This window comes from Balaenoptera borealis (genome assembly GCF_965194805.1).
Source record: "Balaenoptera borealis genome assembly, chromosome: 10".
Taxonomy (NCBI): Eukaryota; Metazoa; Chordata; class Mammalia; order Artiodactyla; family Balaenopteridae; genus Balaenoptera; species Balaenoptera borealis.
In genome coordinates, this window is record NC_138874.1 from 105,862,749 (window position 1) to 105,881,480 (window position 18,732).

Below are 18,732 nucleotides of genomic sequence, written 5' to 3' on the forward strand. Positions count from 1 at the left end.
TATGGATTTTTTTTTAAAATATAGAAGAAGTAAGCCTGATGGTCCAAGACATTACATATTTGTGTGTAGGTAACAACAAAACCACAGGATTTTTCCAGTGCTTACCACTGGGTGTGTGTGTGGGGAGGGAAGTATTTTTATTCATTCTTAATATTTTGCTGTGTTTCCTAAATTTTCTGCCATAAACACACATTTCTTTGAAAACTAAAAAAAAAAAAAAGTAAATGCAATTTTTAAAATACTAGCAAGGATGCAAGCCCTTGTAATTACATATTCATCTGAAGCACGGATCCATCGTCAAGTACACCAGTGAGTAGACATGCAAAACCGCCTCACGGCTCCACTATTCCAGGACCTACATAGAGTTGTCAAAAGGAAGTCCCATAACATGCATTTGCAGCTCCCAGCCCTTTATTAATGCCACATGTGCTCTTGTAAGGTTAAGTTATTAAGTGATATACAATAATTGTCTCTACTCCAAAGTAGACATTTCAATTCACTCAGCTCATGTGGATCTATTTCGGTATCATTTATCACAACCGCTTTTTAAGAATGATCTCAGTGGGCTGCTTCTCTTGTCCTTCTCTTTGAATGCAAGCCGACCTAAATGGCCCTGGTAAGAAATTAAATATAATTACCTATGGAATCGCACAGGGCACAATGAGAGCGCGCCAGCTTCCGAAATGGAAAAAGGCGTTTGGAGGCCCCTCATCTTCATTCCTCCCCAGAGTTAATTTGCCTGTATTTCCTCCCTCGTGGAGAACGCTTACATGTAGCCTCACAATGACCTGTTTAGTTGGCGGTGGAAAATTATGTCATTTGCAAGCAAGCTTTCAGCTGTGATATTTTATAATTGTTAAGATGAAAACCTGATAATCCTCTCCCCCTTCACATAAACTGCAATCCATCTTTAAACCTGTGATAATTCCTAAAACCTGCCGCTTAATAAACTAACAAACCCCAGGCCTATGTGATTTTACGGGGAGTCAATCTTTGATCAGCCAAGCTGAAATGGGTCTGATAAGGGGACGCCCTTCCACTCTGGGAGTCGCCACTTGAGTGGGTGATTGCTGTTTCCTCCCCGTCCTCAAGTGCCAAATAAGCAGAAGTCTTCCTGAGCTTCTTATCTCTTTCACTTTCTTCTCGAGATCTCTGTCGCTTTAATCCGGCATGTCTGCTGCTGGTTAACAAGGAAATCCTATGTCAATTATCGCCAACAACTTCCTGCTGTGAAGCAGTGGGGAATCAAAGCGTTTGAGAGCCTTTTCACACCAGAGAGTGGTGCAGGGCCTAATTAAATGGCCCTCATATCCTGCAGCCCGGTGGAGGCCATATGATAGATAGCTAATGAAAGATAGCCTAATTTTTCTAAGAACCATTTGGAGGCTGGTGGGCTGTCTGGTGGGCTGCAAGTATGCCCCGGGGTGGGACGATGTGAGTTTTTTTAATCCACTTCTGCTAAATTTAGTGGGCCTGTTGTCAGCACAGGACAGCAGGATCGGAAGAGAGCCTACCTTTGAGAAGATTACATCTAATTAGAGTTGCTCTGTACGTCCAAGGTCCAAATGAAGCGGGAGAGGGACGTGCAGGAAGATACAGAAAGACATGAAGTTCAGATCTTGAAGGAGACCACTGCCTATGGAATGATTCACCAGGCCCCAGCATCAAGCTTCCCCCTCCCACCGAGGAATTCTCAGCTAATATGATGCTGCTTTAAAAAAATCATTTTATAAGATCACTGCCAATCATTCCTTTCAAATGACTTATTCCCTGGAGGTACACATATTCTATAGACAAACGAAACTAAAAATACACTTTTTATTTTATTACTTTTTTTGCAAGAGATACCTTTGTGACTCACATTTTCTCTCACCACTTCTCTTTATCTAGAGCAGTGATTCTCCAGGTGTGGTCCCAGGGCAAGCAACTTCACCTGGGAACTTGCTGGCTATGCAAATTTCTCAGGCCGCACTCTAAACCTCGTGGATCAAACACTCAAAGGGTGAAACCAGTGACCTAGATTTTAACAAGCACTCCAGGTGATTCCGAGGCACGCTAAAATTTGAGAGCACTGATCTAGCACATGTCCAGAAACTCTTTTGCAGATGGTCAGTTTGGGTTGTTAATCATAAATATCATCCTTTGTTTAAAAAAATCCAGCAAGTTACAAAATGGTTACCCCGTATTATTTAACCTTGATGTGATGTCTGTCTACCTTTTATCAAAATGCATGTGTACAAGACTGGGATCATTTGCTGAGTTCTGACTCATGATGTAGTACCTTAGTGAGTGAGGTAAATTTTGTTTTAATTTGTGAAAGTTGGGGGTAGGAGGTGGGGAGTATATCCACTGAAATACTTAAACCTATTTTCTAGATTGTGATTTTTAGGCTTGCAGATTAAACAAAATCAAGGTACCGAACAGGGTTTGTTGCTTTTTATTTTGTTATGAACAACATTTACCCCCTCCGACACTTCATAAAAGAAAGGACATTTTAAAAAATGACAAAAAGAAAATTGTAAGGACATAATTTCAGAATAAATGTCAATCCTTTAAATGGAATGAGGTTTTGCTTATGAAAAGCTCTTTCTGTTGTTTTTATTTTTCTCTTTTAATTAAAGATTTGGGAGTTCTTTGCCATGAAATGGCATTGGCTTGCTAACTGATGTGTAGAAATGGCTAGTGTAGGTTTTGGTTACGGAGAGAGGGGGCAGGTAACACTTTAACTTGGAGGCTTATAACTCCTAACTTGGAAGCAGTCATGTTACTCTCCTGCTTAAGATTATTCAATATATCCTTTTAATGGAGTGAAAGTCAAATTCCTCATAACAGCATTTTAAGTGCTTTCTAGTTTGGCCCTCAACTCACTTTATTATTATAATTGTTACTACTAATATTGTACCTACTACTCTTATTACATCTACTCCTGCTACTTCTACAGAATGCACCTGTCTTTGACAAAACTTTCACTATATCCAATCATTCTGTAAGGTCATTTGTGTGGATAACCTCATCAACGACCAGATACTATTGTTATCTTGAGTTTTACAGATGAAAAATTGAGGCACAGGAAAGTTAGATTGATTGCTCAACCGCTAAGTGAGGGAACTTGGGCTGGGATTCAAGAGGGTCCAACCATCACATCTGCATTCCAGGAAGGAAGAAGGAGGAAGGAAAGCAGCAAAACCCTCACCTAATAATTTTAGCCTACATATCATTCTCATGAACTTAGTCACATGGTCACTCCTGGCTGCAGGGGAGGATGGTATAATAGTTTGTTGGGTTTTTTTTTTCATTTTGGCACATGGCTTCCCCCAACAAAATTAGAGCTTTGTTATTATGAAAAGGGAAAGGTGAACATTGAGTCAACTACCAGCAGTCTCTGCCCTGAACCATGACATTCTCATTCACTACGGGGAAGAATTCCATTAATTCCCATTGTGGCTGAAGGATCCCCTGTAGATCAGGTGGGATTTAGCCTTCCGGGTCCTTCACTGGGACACAGACTTAAGTGGTGTACCGAGGAGCACATTTATCACTCCTTTGGCAGCGGGAGTGGTAATTATAAACTGGCCATAAACATGGTTGCATGATTGGAGTATCAAAAGAGGATGAAACCAACTATGTACATTTTATATTTTAGCTATGATACTATTTGATCTGTGACAGTATAAAAATCATCAACTTTTCATCAAAATGTAAAATGAAAGCTTATCACATTCAAGTCATCTGTGTCCTTTTCCCAAACATTTCACTCATACTCTGTCTGGCTTCTTGGTAAAGAGATACACCAGGGCAGCATCTTCATAGCCTTTGTTGCAGGTCTGTCTGCTCATTTACATTAATATGTTGATGTCAGAAGATACACACAGGGGCATGGCCTCATCCCATGGTCCTCATCAGAATGAAAAAAAAAAAGGATCATGACGTTATAAGACTAACAGTTACTGAGACCTTTAAGATTCTCTTTCCTTTACTTTTTTTCTCAGCATCATTCAGTTGACTTCTGCCCAGCATTCCAGAATATTCCAAAGATAACAGTAGTGGAGATTTCCTGGGACCCTTGTTCCTACATCGAAATGTGAACTGGTTGCTATTAGAATATTTTAATCGATGAAGATTTGAAGAAAACTTGGACTTTCCTTCAAAACTCTAATTTGGGTGTTTTCATTTTAAATGAATAATTTAAATGTCAAATATCTTTCTTTGTGTGTCTATATTAAATATCATGTTATCAACTTTTAAAAGTTTGTTACAGATTCACAGGGAAGAGGGGAAGAGGGAGACCCATGTTACAGCGTATTACTATTTGAATTCTGGTGAATTGGTTTAGCATCCACTATCCCAATGGGGTGAGGGCAGAGGAAACAGAAAGAGACATTCTCCCGCAGGGAAGAGCACACTGCTTTGGAATCAGATCAGTGTTTGAAACCAGGCTCAGATGCTTACTAGCAAACTTCCTAAGCTTTTCTAAACATCGGTTTTCTTATCTGTAGAATGGGATGATGTAGATGATGACGATTACAGCAATGAACATTTATTGAGGATTTCTCATGTGCTGGATGCTAAACGAATTACGTATATTATTTCATTAATTCTCATCATGATCCAATAATGTAATTACTATTAGCATTTTCATGATACTATCTGTTTTAGTTATCTATAGCTGCGGAACAACCCCTGACATTTTAGTGGTAAGCAATCACCCTCTCTTTAGCTCACTGTGAGTTGGAAACTGAGGCTGGGCTCCGTTGAGTTAGTTATTCTTCTGGTCTCTGCCGGGCTCCCTCAAATCTCTACCATCAGCTGCAGGTCAGCAAGGCAGCTCTACCTCAGGGATTTGGCTGCTGGGTGACAGGAGCGATTTGGGTCCTATGTCTCTCCTCAACAAGCCTAGGCTTGTTCGTGTGGTGGAAGCAGTGTTCAGAGACAGAGACAACATAAGCCCTGCTGAAGCATTGGCTCAAAACCAGCACATCATCACCTTGCTATGTTCAATTGGCCTAAGCAAGTCTCACAAACCAAACCCAGATTCAAGGGGTGGGAATGGACTCAATCTCTAGATGGGAAGAGACACAAAGTCTCCAAGGAAGGAGTGTAATGGTAGCCAGTTTTGCAAACAGTCTTCCAAGTCTCTACCTCATAAGGTTGTTGTAAGGATTCACAAATAATAATAGCTAATCTTATTTAATTCTCACAATAATCCTGTGATATAGGCACGATTATCATCTCCATTTTACAGATAAGTGAGCTGAAGCAGAGAGATGTTAGGTTTCTTCCCAAAGTTGCAAATTACTAATGAGGACCCAGACTCAAATGGAAGCAGTGCAGGTGAAATCTGACAAGGGTGGTGCCTGGGTTAATATATTATACCAATGTCAGTTTCCACAATATGCCATGGTTATATAAGATTTGATCATTGGAGGAAGCTGGGAGAAAGGTATACAGGAACTCTCTGTGCTATAGATTGCAACTTCTTGTGAATCTTAAACTAAGCAAAATTTAAAGAAATATTTTAAAAATTTGAGGCAGTTCAAATACTGAGCTAATGTTCTGCAGACATATGAGGACCAGAGTATAGTGCCTGGTCACACAGTAGGTGTTTAATAAATGTTATCTTCCTCTGCTGAAAGCCCATTCTCCATTTAGAAGATCGGAGATAACATCTCAAGTTCCTAACTCAGTATAAGCATGGGCACCACCTCAAACAGCCTCAGAAATGACCACTCAGATGTGGCCAGGGGAAGTCTGGGACGTAGCAGGGGCTACGGCTGGTCTCCCATTAGGGCAAGCCCTGCAGTTATAGGGCAAAACCGGATGTGTTTCAGGCTTTCTGCTTTTCTAAGATTACTTTATGGGAAATCTTTTTCAGATCTCACAGATCCCTGAGAAGCCTCAACTTGGAACTGAGAAAACTGTTGGGAAGTCTAATTAAAAGAGAACAATATGATATGGGGATTAGTTGAACTTGATAGGGTCAAGCCAGGCACGGTTTCTTACCTCTCCTCCAAGTTAGTGGAGAAAAATTCTGTTACAGAAAAAAATATATTAACAAATGGTAAGCTACAAGTAGACCTCGTTAGGTTGTATTTTCACAAAGAGTGAGGTAACAGGCTTTGAACAAAATTATAAAGGGAAATAAGTAGCCATGTGTTAAAGTCACAGATCTGGCAGAACAATAATAGTAACTATAGTAAGAATTAGTAGGCAGGTGCTGCCGGGCATGGACGTGGCCATGACCCACTGCTGAAGCTACGTCTATGAGCCCAGGGCCTGTGCGCTAATGACTCGATGAGAAGCGGTTAATGTCCAGAACACTGGGGGACGATGTTTTCTGGTAACGGCCAGTTGGTTTTACATGATATCCTGACAGAGGAAAACAAGGTCTATACTCATAATGATAATAATAACAATAATCATAGCTAACATTTATTGGGCATTTACTATGTGCCAGGAACTCTTTTAAGTGTGTTACCTTTGTCATCTCATTGAATCTTCACAATCTTTTATGGGTGAGGAAATTGAGGTCTGGAGATATTAAATAACTTCCCAAGGCATGCAGAAGCTTCCCATGGGGAAGCGGGGATAAAAGGATGTATTGTCCCAGTGTGGCGACAGGCTCATTTTGTAGAAGCGTTTTGGGACACAGTACCCATTGCCTTCACCTTCCCAATCGTCAGTTTGCCTGGGAACGTTGAGCATGCAGGCTTGGCGCAACGGGGCTCCTGTTACCCCTCCCTGAGGATGGAACCCAGGGCGTCTGCTTCTCAGGTGGAAAGTATTGAACTTTCTCCAAACTCTTAGTTTTTGAGTATTTCATCTGGAATTCATTTTTGTTTATGATGTGAAGTCTGAGATCTAGCATTCACCTCCACCCCAAGGGCCAACCAGTTACTGCTGTGTCATTTGGTATATAAACTACCCTCTTCACATTGAATCAAAGTGCCACCTTTTACATGTATTAAGTTCTCATATAGACTGTGATCCATTTCTGGTTCTCTAGTTTATTCTTGATCTATTAATTTATTCCTATATCAATGGCATATTGTTTAGATTATAGTGTAGTATAGCATATCATACGCACACATATATATGTATAGTATAGTATAATGAGTTTCATTATGTTGTAGGGGAACCCCTCCAAATATTTTTCTTTTTCAAACTTCTCTTAGTCATTCCCAGATAGTTATTACTATATATAAGCTTTAAAATAGTTTCATGTACTCCCAGCATCCCCCGCACCTCGACACACAAAACGCACAGGGATGCTGAACTGAATTGCATTTTATTTCTAAGTTAATTTGAGGACTGATATTTTTATGGTATTAAGCTTTCTTTACTAGGAACATGATACGTTTCTCCATTTCTCTGGGTCTTATTTTAAGATCTTCAATAAGATTTTATAGCTTTCTTTATACAAGCTCTATGCCTTTATTATTAAATTTATTCCTGGTTAATATGGTGAATAGGATTTTTTTGACTTCCATTTTGTAACCGGTTTTTGCTAGTGTAGCAGATATTGTGGTGCTGGCCCACTTCCCCACAGCCTCCCAGCTTAAGTGCTCCCAGGTTGACATCCTTCTCGAAGTGCCAGTGAAGTAACATTCTCTAGGAGACTGATGGGAAATGAAATATAAATTCCCCAGCTCCCTCCCTTCTCCCCTAGCTCACCCCTATGGCCACATGGGAAGTTCCCGATGTCCAGCTGATGGAGGAGAAAAACCCAGTCTGGGGCTCACAGATGGGTCAATTCACTGTTTTGTGGCAAGCTAGAAATAAATGCTGCCACACTACACGCATTCAGGGGTGACACTGAAAACACTGGGAGGGGAAGCCTCACCGTGGGCATAGCTTCCAGGAGTAAACCTTGCGTGGAGGGAGACATGACCCGACATAAAGATAAACACAGACTCCTGGGAAGTGGTGAAAGGCCTGGCTGGCTGGACAGGTATCTGAAAAGGTTAAAAGATCAGAGGCAAAGAGGTATAGGAAGAAGTATGTGGATGGACCCAAGGGAGTAGGTACAGAGTGACCCACATCAGTGCCCACCATCCGTATCCATTTGCAGAGGGGGCCCTAAGCAACCAGTAGATAGTAGGCATCAGTCAGGCCCTGCTCTGGCCACCCTCATGCTTGCACAACGGGTCCACGAATGGAGGAGTCATGGCAGCTCCCTTTCACCATGGCTGATTCATCTCCTGCAGATGCTGCTAACTTTGTGACCTGTCAGCTGCAGAGACCGATGCTGAGCCCTCAATGGGACCAGTCCTTGGGGAAGGAGAACATGACTTTTGGTGGTAAGCTGATTACATTGGACCCCTTTCACCCTAGAGTAGGTGACAAGTTCTCACTATTGGGATTGAAACATATTCTGGGCATGGGTTTGTCTTTCCCGCCTGTGCTATCTATGCCAGAATCACTATTTAAGAGCTCACAGAGTTTCTATGTTCCCCCCTCCCCACCAAATTCTTGTTTTGAAGCCCTAACCCCCAACACAATTGTACAGGAATACCTCATTTGACTGTGCTTCACTTTATTGCAATTTGCAGATATTGCATTTTTTACGAATTGAAGGTTTGTGGCAACCCTGCCTTGAGCATGTCTGTCAGCGCCATTTTTCCAACAACATTTGCTCACTTCGTGTCTCTGTGTCACATTTTGGTAATTCTTGTAACATTTCAAACTTTCTCATTATGATTATATTTGTTCTGGTGATCTGTGATCAGTGATCTTTGATGTTACTATTGCAAAAAAATTATGATTCACTGAAGGCCCAGATGATGGTTAGCACTTTTTAGCAATAAAGTATTTTTTAATTAAGGTATCTATATTTTTTTAGACATAATGCTATTGCACACTTTACAGACTACAGTATAGTGTAAACATAACTTTTATATGCACTGGGAAACTAAATAATTTGACTCGCTTTACTGTGGTGGTCTGGAACTGAACACACAATATCTCTGAGACATGCCTATATTTGGAGATAGGGCCTTTATGGAGACAATTAAGGTTAAAGAAGTTATGAGGGTGGGGCCCTGATCTCATAGTTTTAATGTCCTTTTAAGAAGCAACACCAAAGAGTTTGCTCTCTCTCTTTCTCCCTCTCTCTACCCTGTGAGGACATGGCCAGAATTTGGCCATCTACAAGCCTGGAAGAGAGTTCTTACCAGGATGGAACCAGCGGGCACCTTGATCTTGGACTTCCCAGCTTCCAGAAAGGTGAGAAATAAACTTCTGTTGTTTAAGCCACCCAGTCTTTGGTGTTTTGTTATGGCAGCCACACAGACTAAGACACTTCTCAAATTCCTTGCCCTCAAATTCTTGTCTCTAGATATGCTTTGAGGAAAATCAAAGTAAGAAAGTCAGTAGAGAAGAAAGCTATTGGGTTTTTTTTCCCCTAAACTTTTTTATTTCGAACTAATTTTAGACTTTAAGAAAAGTTGCAAAAATTGTTTCTGTATATCCCTCACCCAGCTTCCCCTAATGCTAACATCTTACAAAACAGTAGAATGTTGATTAGAACCGGGAATTTAACATTAATTTAATACTATTCACTACACTGAAGACCTGAGTTGAATTTTACCAATTTTTTTTCACTAATGTCCTTTTTCTGTTCCAATTCTATCCAGGACCCCACATTGCATTTAGCTGTTGTTTCTTCTTAATCTCCTGCAGTCTGTAACAGCTCTTCATTTTTTCTTTGTCTTTCATGACCTGGATGCTTTTGAAAATTATTAATCAATTATTTTGTCAAATGTTCCTCAACTTGGGTTTGTCTGATGTTTTATCATGATTGGCCTGAGGTTATACATTTTGGGCAGGAATAAAAGAAAAGTGATGTTGTGTATCCTTCTCAGTACCTAATACAAAAGAGATTCATGATGTCTCACCACTGGTGCTGTTTACCCTGATCACTAGGTTAAAGAGATTTCTACTGCATTTCTCTACTATAAAGTTACATCTTTCCCTGTGTAATTAATAAATATCTTGGGCAAAATACTTTGAGACTATGGAAATTCTAATTTTCCTAAAACTTTTGCCCACTAGTTTTAAAGTTATTGATATTTGCAGATCTATCCTGCATCCAGTCACATTAGCAAATTCTTTTATTAATCTGAAAAGATATTTTAGAATCTCTTGTGCTTTCTATTACATTCATATCAGATATACATAAAGATAGCTTTATCTCTTAATTTTCATCGTTTATAGCAACTATTTCATTTTCTTGTCTTATCACAATAGCCAAACTTAAACCATTTCAGGCAATAATGAGGATAACAAACATCCTGATTTGTGTATTTGATGTGAATGATTTCAGTATTTTGCCATTTGCTATAATGGGGTAAGTCTTGATGTAAGTCTAGGGAAAGTGGTATTTTCCATATTTAAATAATTTCCTTTTATTTCTATTTTACTAATTTTTGTTGTTGTTGTTCAGAATGGCTGTTAAATTGGCAAATGCTAATATAATTATATTTCCTCCTTTAATTTGTTGATGCAATGAGTTATGTTGTCAGATTTCCTAATGTTAGATCTTCTTTCCATTCCTGGAATGAATCCTACTTAGTCATAATGCATTCATTTTAAAACGTATCACTGGATTCAATATGCATCTGTAACCACAAAGGAACTGAGTCTATAGTTTTCTCTTTTGGTATTATTTTATAAGATTTGGGTTTTGTTTTGTTTTGTTTTGCTTCATAAAATAAATCAGAGTGGTTTTCATTTTTTTCTATGGTCTGGATTTATTATGATCTTGATTCAAACAACTGAATTTTGAATGCTTCCTTTCATAATTTTTCCCTGATCCAAACATCTTTACAAATAAAAAATCTCCATCATGGAAGGTGTGCATGTGCGGAGAGGAGGGTATATAGGTATTTTCCTCTTGACTTTGCTGTGAACCTAAAACTGCCATAAAAATAAAATCTATTAAAAAATAATTCCATCAGCTGGCAAAACTACTGTAGCATTAGCTGGATACCCCTGAAAGTATCCTGTTTCATACTTTTTCCCTCAATCTGAGTGAGAATACTAGAAACAGAAAGAGCAAAGAGTACAAGGTAGGTGGTGAGGTAGGGAAAACTAGTCTCAGTTAATTTGAGTATTAAATTAACAACATGTAAATCATATGCAAAGTAGCATCCGATTGCTTGGGGATAAGAACTCTGGCACTTTTTGAAAAAACACTGAGTTACTGTTTATACTATTAACAAAACCCCAAATAAACAGAAGGTTCACCTTGTGGGGTACTTTTGTTGAAGAACTTCTGTGACAAATGTTTAGAAAATGTATTAATCACTTTTCTAACCTTAAAAGTACAGAGCAGCAAACATCACAGCTTCAGTCTCTGACAGTTGAGATTGTTGACCATTATAAAAATTAAGACAGTCTTAGGGATTTTGAAGAAGGGGGATTTTGAAAAGGGGGAAAGGGGATTTTGTTTTTAGGAACAAATTTCTGATTCACAAAGGTGATCTTTTCCACTTGACCTGTCTATTTTTTTTATTGAAGTTTAGTTGATTGACAGTGTTGTGCCCATCTCTGCTCTACAGCAAACTGACTGTTATACACATACATACATTCTTTTTTTTATATTCTTTTCCATCATGGTTTATCCCAGGAGACTGGATATAGTTCCCTGTGCTATACAGTAGGACCTTGTTGTTTATCCATTCTAAATGTAATAGTTTGCATTTACCAACCCCAAACTCCCAGTCTATCCCTCTCCCTCCCCCACCCCCTTGGCAACAACAAGTCTGTTCTCTATGTTTGTGAGTCCGTTTCTGTTTTGTAGATAAGTTCATTTGTGCCCTATTTTAGATTCCACATATAAGTTATATCATATGGCTATTTGTCTTTCTCTCTCTGACTTACTTCACTTAGTATGATAATCTCTAGTTGTATCCATGTTGCTGCAAATGGCATTATTTCATTCTTTTTATGTCTGAGTAGTATTCCATTGTATATATGTACCACATCTTCTTTATCCATTCATCTGCACTTGACCTGTTTGTTAAAAGTGGATATACAAGATTATAAACAGTTTTGTTTACTTGTATATTCCCCATACCTCTCACAATGCCTGATATACAGAAGTCAAATATATTTATTAAATGAATAAATAAATGAACGAATAGCAATAATTCAAGTTAATCGAGCATTTTAGTTCATTGAGGCTAGTGATATATTTTGATGAAATATGTTTTTCATTAAGGAATGAGGTTAAATCATATGAAATTACCATTTTGCAGATCAAAAACAGTCATATATTAATAATTTCATATGGTTCAACCTAATCCATATCTAACCTCAAATCAAAATAACATTTTAAATCTGAAAATCTGAAATCTGAAAATAACATTTACTATTTCAGGCCTGTGACTTAAATCTGAAAATAACATTCTGAAATATAACAAATATTATAAAAAATCTGAAATAAATCAAATAATCAAATCTGAAAATAACATTTACTATTTCAGGCCTGTGACTTAATAGAATATTATTTGATACCCATCTGAACTCCAGCCAGTCTGATCCCTCTTGATGATATAGCACAGTAGCTTTGGGCTAAAGCTTTGGAGAAATAAACCCATGTTCAAATCTTGGTTCTATCTCCTACTAGTTGTGTGACCTTGGGTAAATTCCATAATTTCTCTGAGCTGAAATTTCCTCATCTATTAAATGGGGATAATACTTTCCTCATAGTGTTGATATGAAGATAAACTATGATGGTAAAATGAAGTACTTGACACAGTGCCTACACATAGTAAATGATCAATAAATGGTTTCTATTGCTCTTATTATTATTAATTTATTTATTTATTTTGGTTGCCTCTCTCTAGGATATTGAATGTCTTGTCATTTCAAAACCAATTTATAGTGGTAGATAGTTGGGATAGATGTTGCAATAGTGTTTTGCTTCTGGGTGGGAATATTGACTAGGAAGAGGCCCAAAGGAACCACTTTTGGGCTGAAACTATTCTAAGTCATAATCTGAGTGATGGCCACATGAGTGTACACTGGTGTAAAACACCATCGTTGTATACTTAGGATTGGTGCAGTTTTCTGTTTGTGTTATAACTCCATAGAATCTTTGCCTATTTGTGGGGTGGTACTAAGATGGGGAAGAAGCCATTTAAATACCCAGCAACACAAATAGAGGGGAATTAAGCACTGCATTTTATTTTATGAAAACCCTCATATCTTCATGTAAAATGCCTCCCCCCCCCATCTCCCCTCTCCCTGTGGCCACTCTGTCCTCCAGCCTCTCTGCCTTTAGAATCTGCAGCACACGCACATAACCCAGCACACCAGGTAGACGTGGTCATGAAAAATGGGAAAAGGGAAGTTTATAGGCAATCTGGTGAACAGCAAAGTACAATTTATATATGGTGTGTGTGTATGTGTGTAAGGGTGTGTGTGGAATGGAGATCGAGGGTCAGCACAGAAATTTCTTGTTTCTGGCAAATGAGTTGGTCAATATAGGATGTTGATTTAGTTGAGGGATTGTCATCAGTACTCATGACATTTAAAAAAGAGCCAATGCTTCTAATTGGTGCATAACCTCCCCCGCCCCCCGCTCTCTCTCACACACATACTCACACACACACACACACACACACACACACACACTGATATTTAGGACATTCCTTTTATTTAATTCCTCCTACTATAATCAGGGATCTCTCTTGCCATGTTCTCTGTAATATCTTTGTTCCCAGGAGAAATCCCACCGTTCTTCTCTGCTTGTTGTGTTTGTGAGGTCATGTCCACATACATCAGGAGCCTGGACTTTTCTGTGGAAGCCATCGAAACAAATGCCTACCTCGGCACAAATGAATATGTTTAAAGACTCCGGTTTCCACATGGCCTAAAACATTTCTGAGTGTGGGGAGAAAATGGAGCAGGTTTCCCTTGGATGTACGACTGAATAAAAATCTATCAACTTGGTCCTTATGGCAGCTGTGCGGATATTACCACGGTTTAAACTTCCTGGAAACTTCTGGAGCCTCATGGAGCATCATGGAAGATGGTCTTTAATCAGGACTCTCTTCCTAACTGTCCCCTTCACGTTTATCAAAAGCAACACCAGCAGTGAGCCGATCAATCGCCCCAAACTGTTTTTAGACGCGTCTCTTCCTCAGAAGAAAGGGAAGAGTTATTTCAATTCACACCACACACCGCTTTATGAAGATGATTTCAGTCATGATTTCCTATGTGCCTGTGTAAAAGAAAGAGTGGAAATAAAGAACAAAACCAATAAAGACCAAACCAAAAGCACATGTCCCGAAGGGGCGCACACCAGGCGAACAATGGCTGTTCAACAGATGAATCCACCAAAATGTAAAATATTCCACAATGTCATGGCAGCTTTGAAATGCTACACTTTCTGGTGCTCATCTGTTAATCATCTGAGGGGACTTTCTCAGCTAAGCAACAGGGACGGTCTTTTCTTTCTAAGTTCACACAGCCGGCAGGGCACGCAACTCAGGATAGAAGTGACAGATAGGACAGAAAGACAGCCAGCAAACCACTATACGAAATAAGAAACAAAGGAAGAACCAGAGAAAGAGAGAGGGCAAGCGAGCTGTTTTTACCCCCCTTCACTTCCAAAGGAAAACTCACTGACTATATTTTTGGCATATAAGCTTTTCTTTGAGTTAGTTTCAAGTCATAAAGCTATAATCATATTAACGATTAATGACACCAGAGAAGCAAAGTGACATACTGAGAAGATTTAAGGTTCTACACAAAAATATTTAAAGAATCTCTTACGAAATCCATCTATTTTAAATAGTATCTTTCAAAGCAAAGAAATCATCAACAGCCCTAAATTTAAAACCATAGATAAAATGCCTCTCCCACCGTTATCCCAGACAGGGTCATTCCAGATACATAGGAGTTAGAAAATACTGCTTTCCAGACAACAATAGTAACTCTAACCAGAGAGAAGATGTGAATCTCATAAATATGACACTCTGGGGACACATTGTATGAGTATGAAATAAACTAGATGCACACACCTGTGTACTAAGTATACATCCCTTCGTTAGCAACTGGATCTCTTGTGACATGGACCCGTGCAAGTGATCGAGAAGTCAGTCAGGGGACCCTGGACTGTTACATTACCTCCAAGGAAGACCTTTCTGCTTTTTGAGGGAGATTGTCTAAGTGTCCAAAGACAGACGAGGCTGTCCTCAGGGTGATGAGGTTGCCATTGGCATGATTCAAGCAGAAGCTTGAAGGGCCCTTGGTGGGCATGATGGACCAAACCAGTAGTTCTCTAGCTTTGCTGCACACAGAATCGCCTGGAGAGCCATTAAATGGTTAAAGCCATTCCTATTTACTGGCTGCATGCTCCCGGGATGAAACTCAGGTATCTTAATCCTTTAAAGCTCCCTAGGTGGTTGGAATCACCCAGGGGCTAGATCAATGCTCGAGAGCCCCAGCAGACAAGTGTTTCTCAAAATTTCCTTGCACACGCGCCACCTGTGCATGCTGTTGAAATGCAGATTCTGACCCAGTGGGGCTGGGGTGGACCTGAGAGTCTGGCTTTCCTAACAGTCTCCAGGTGAGGTCCCACCTGCTGGTCCGGGAACCACACTTGGAGTCACGGGTCTCAGATGACTTAAGTCCTCTTCAATCCAGAGTTTCTCTGGGATTCAGCATCATTTGGGGGAAAGAAATAGGGTACTGTGGTCAGATAGGGAGTGGCCCTGCCGCCTTCCCTGGCTGCAGGCTGAAGGCAAGTCACTTTTCTCCTGAGCCTCAGTTTCTCCATTTGAACAAAGAAGGGTTTTGGGAAGCCCTGCAGGCTCTCCTCCAGCCCTCTGAGGCTCTGGGGAGGGAGAGCCCACAGTTTCGAGAATGCCCCAGGATTTCTAGAATGCAGGTTGCAGGGAGGCCTCTTGGGCTCCAGAATTATACGTGTGCCCTTGTCCTTATCCTTCACTGATCTGCATTTGTCCTCATATACATTGATCGGATGGAAATCTAGACGGGACAGTGGCAGTCAGTTCTTCCAGAGGGGTCAAGTCGGGAAGGCTGCAAAGACGAGGTGGCTAAGCTGAAAGATGAGTGTGCAGACTAGGGGACAGGGTAGGGATCAGTGTGAGCCCCGGTGGCAGCTTGAGGCCTTTGGATGGGGGGTGCGGGGTATCAGGAGAGAAGTGGTTGAGCCCCCTGGAGAGATGGGAGCAGGACCAATGGAAACGTGTGGGCAAGATGAAATTTGCTTTGCTTCCAAATCGATAGTCCTTAGTATCTGTTAGGCATTCATTTAGATTAGAGGTTGAGTGCCACCATGCGGAGAGCAAAGAAGGAGAAAACTCCCTCACCTACCTCAGTGGAATCACCTTATGTCCTAGCAATTCAGTGCTGGCCCCAGCTCACAAAAAGCCCGGCAGCTAAATGAACACATCCTTATTCGAAAACAGTTTCAGAAGTGTCTGTGGTCCTGGAGCATGGCCCTGGGTCTCTACTCCCCCTTTAGCAGATGCTGTTGGTCCCTCCATCACTAGGGTGGCCAAGCTTCCCAGTTTTTTTGCAACTGAGAGGTTTCAGGATTTGAGACATTCAACACTAAAAGCCCTAGGAGTCTAGAAAGGTGGGGAAGTTAATTCTCTGAATGGCTGAATGGCCCAGTCTTCCCTTCTTTGGAGAGACAATTCTGAGACACATTCGACATGGTTTCTCAGAGCACTGCAGTGAGACGAGCCCCAGTTAACCTATGGCAGTAACTTCTTAAGAGGAAGATAAAGGGATATGTCACCAACCTGCTGATTTTGCCCCACATGACTCTGGGGACTCTGGGACCAAGGCCATCCTACGGAGATGGGAGAGTTTTCCTGCGATTGGCCATCCCTTCCAATTATCAGCACAAGTGGAAGGCAGCTTTTAGAGTGCAGCTTCACTCCCCTCCCCAGGGCTCAGCGGCATTTAAAATTCAGTCACCGTCATCAGCAAACCCCTCTGAGCAGAAACAATCCCATCATTCTCTCCGGCCTTGCAAAGGTGTTTAAGATATCTAAATATTTTAAAGGTATCTACGAGGATTGGATTCTTTTCTTAGTGGTGACTTGATGAATAAATGATGCCTTAATTTCAGTTTAATTATTGTCTAATGCTCTCTAATTCATTTCAGACTGGTGTTTAACTTCTTTCCAACTTGACAACCTTTCAGGCAAAACTGATAAAAAAAACCTGGAGCTTCCTTTACAATAGGAATGGATTAGTTGTCTCTAGATATCAACTAAAGAAAAATAGCTGTTCAAATCCCTAATATTTTTGGCACTTTGTAAATTTAAACCCCATCCAAAACACATATTTAAAAAATATTTTAAGTCAGGGAGGGATTCTTGCTCAGAGCCTGAGATTTTGTTCTGCTGAGTTTGAGCATGGAGCAGATTTTTACGGTTGAATTATAAGCCCCTGAAAATAGGTTTATTATGGAAGTGGGAGCACACAACTATAGCCTATAGCAACATGAATGGCCCTGTTATCATAATGCTTAGAGCCCTTTCTTTGTGCTGAATCGGCAAAGCAAGACACCTGCTTTGGCCTTTTTGCTAATACATGTCAATGTCAGTTAACAGCTGTGTCCCTCTTTAGAAATATGCCCCAAAGTTTTTAGTAATCCTTGCATTGCTAGGGACCCCTATGTCTCCATCTCAGGAATGAATGTATCATTTATAGTAGGATACTTGTGACATTAGAAATACATTCTCTCGTGGAAGGAGAAATCAGGGGTTTGGTGAAGTTTTGCTTTAGTGGTGGCTGTGTATTGCTTGGGTATTTAACTGCGTGCTATCGAGCAGGTTTCTCACCAGACAGAAAGGACAGGTGTAAATCCCTCAGGCACGTTCCTTGAGGCCGGGAAAGAGAGTACAGTGCGTACAGGAGGAATCTCAGTTTAAGATGCTATCACTTGCCCAAAGTTCAAATGCTCTGCATTCTTTTGGCGTCTGAAGTTCTCCTTAGGAAGCCTACATGTTTATTTTCTGTAGTTATTAAACTACAAAGTAAAACATTTGGAATTCTATTGCATGAAACAGACAATTTCCATAACAGAATTAAAATTACACTCAGCTGCAGGGTAGATCACCGCTGTGATTGGCTGGAAAAGGCAATCCTCAATTATGGGAACCTGCTCGCAGAGGCTCGGTCTCCGAGTGAAAAATCATAAATGTCAAAACTGCCCTAAACACGTGCAGAATTAAGCTGTGTAGAGGAAAGTTAGACATTCGTCAATTCAACATAGTCTAATATCAGTAAGCCAGAGCCCTACTACCTAGAACAGTTGACCAATTAAGTCTTGGCTTCCCTCCTCCTCCATCTCTCCTCAATCTCCAGCTCAGAAAGACTCAAGAGCATTTACTGAGTGTTTACTGTGTGCTAGGCACTATTGTAAGCACTTTCTATGTATTAATACATAAAATCCCCCCAACAACCCTAGAAGTAGGTGCTATTATTACTCCCATTTCTACGGAGGGAGCTTATTATTTCCTAATAAGCTTAGCAGCTGGGCAGAAATGCTAGGAACTTTGACTTTGCTGACAGACCTCCCCAGGTTTGCATCTCAGCTCTACCAGATATCGGTTGTGTGACCTTAGGCAAGTAAGTTACTTAGGCTTTCTGTGCTTCAATTGCCATTAAAATGTTATTTCTCTAAAATGGGGATAACAATGTGAAATTATAGTTAAGGGTTCTTGAGATAAAAATTTCTCT

General features: G+C 40.3%; 1 protein-coding gene across 3 annotated transcripts in view; it reads left to right on the plus strand.

Annotated features, from left to right (window-relative positions):
* The window catches only part of LOC309636274 (uncharacterized protein), a 114,732-nt gene extending 96,694 nt beyond the window's left edge, over positions 1 to 18,038 (plus strand). The window contains exons 5-7 of one of the 3 annotated variants that reach the window (XM_082408664.1): positions 8,205 to 8,297; positions 9,123 to 9,222; positions 9,633 to 18,038. In XM_082408664.1, coding sequence (XP_082264790.1) covers positions 8,205 to 8,297; positions 9,123 to 9,196 — 167 coding nt within the window. In that variant the 3' untranslated portion in view covers positions 9,197 to 9,222; positions 9,633 to 18,038. Of the gene's footprint in view, positions 1 to 8,204 lie in introns of all 3 variants that reach the window. The other 2 variants (XM_082408663.1, XR_014249357.1) reach the window with 2 other exon arrangements.
* Positions 18,039 to 18,732: the final 694 nt, after the last annotated feature.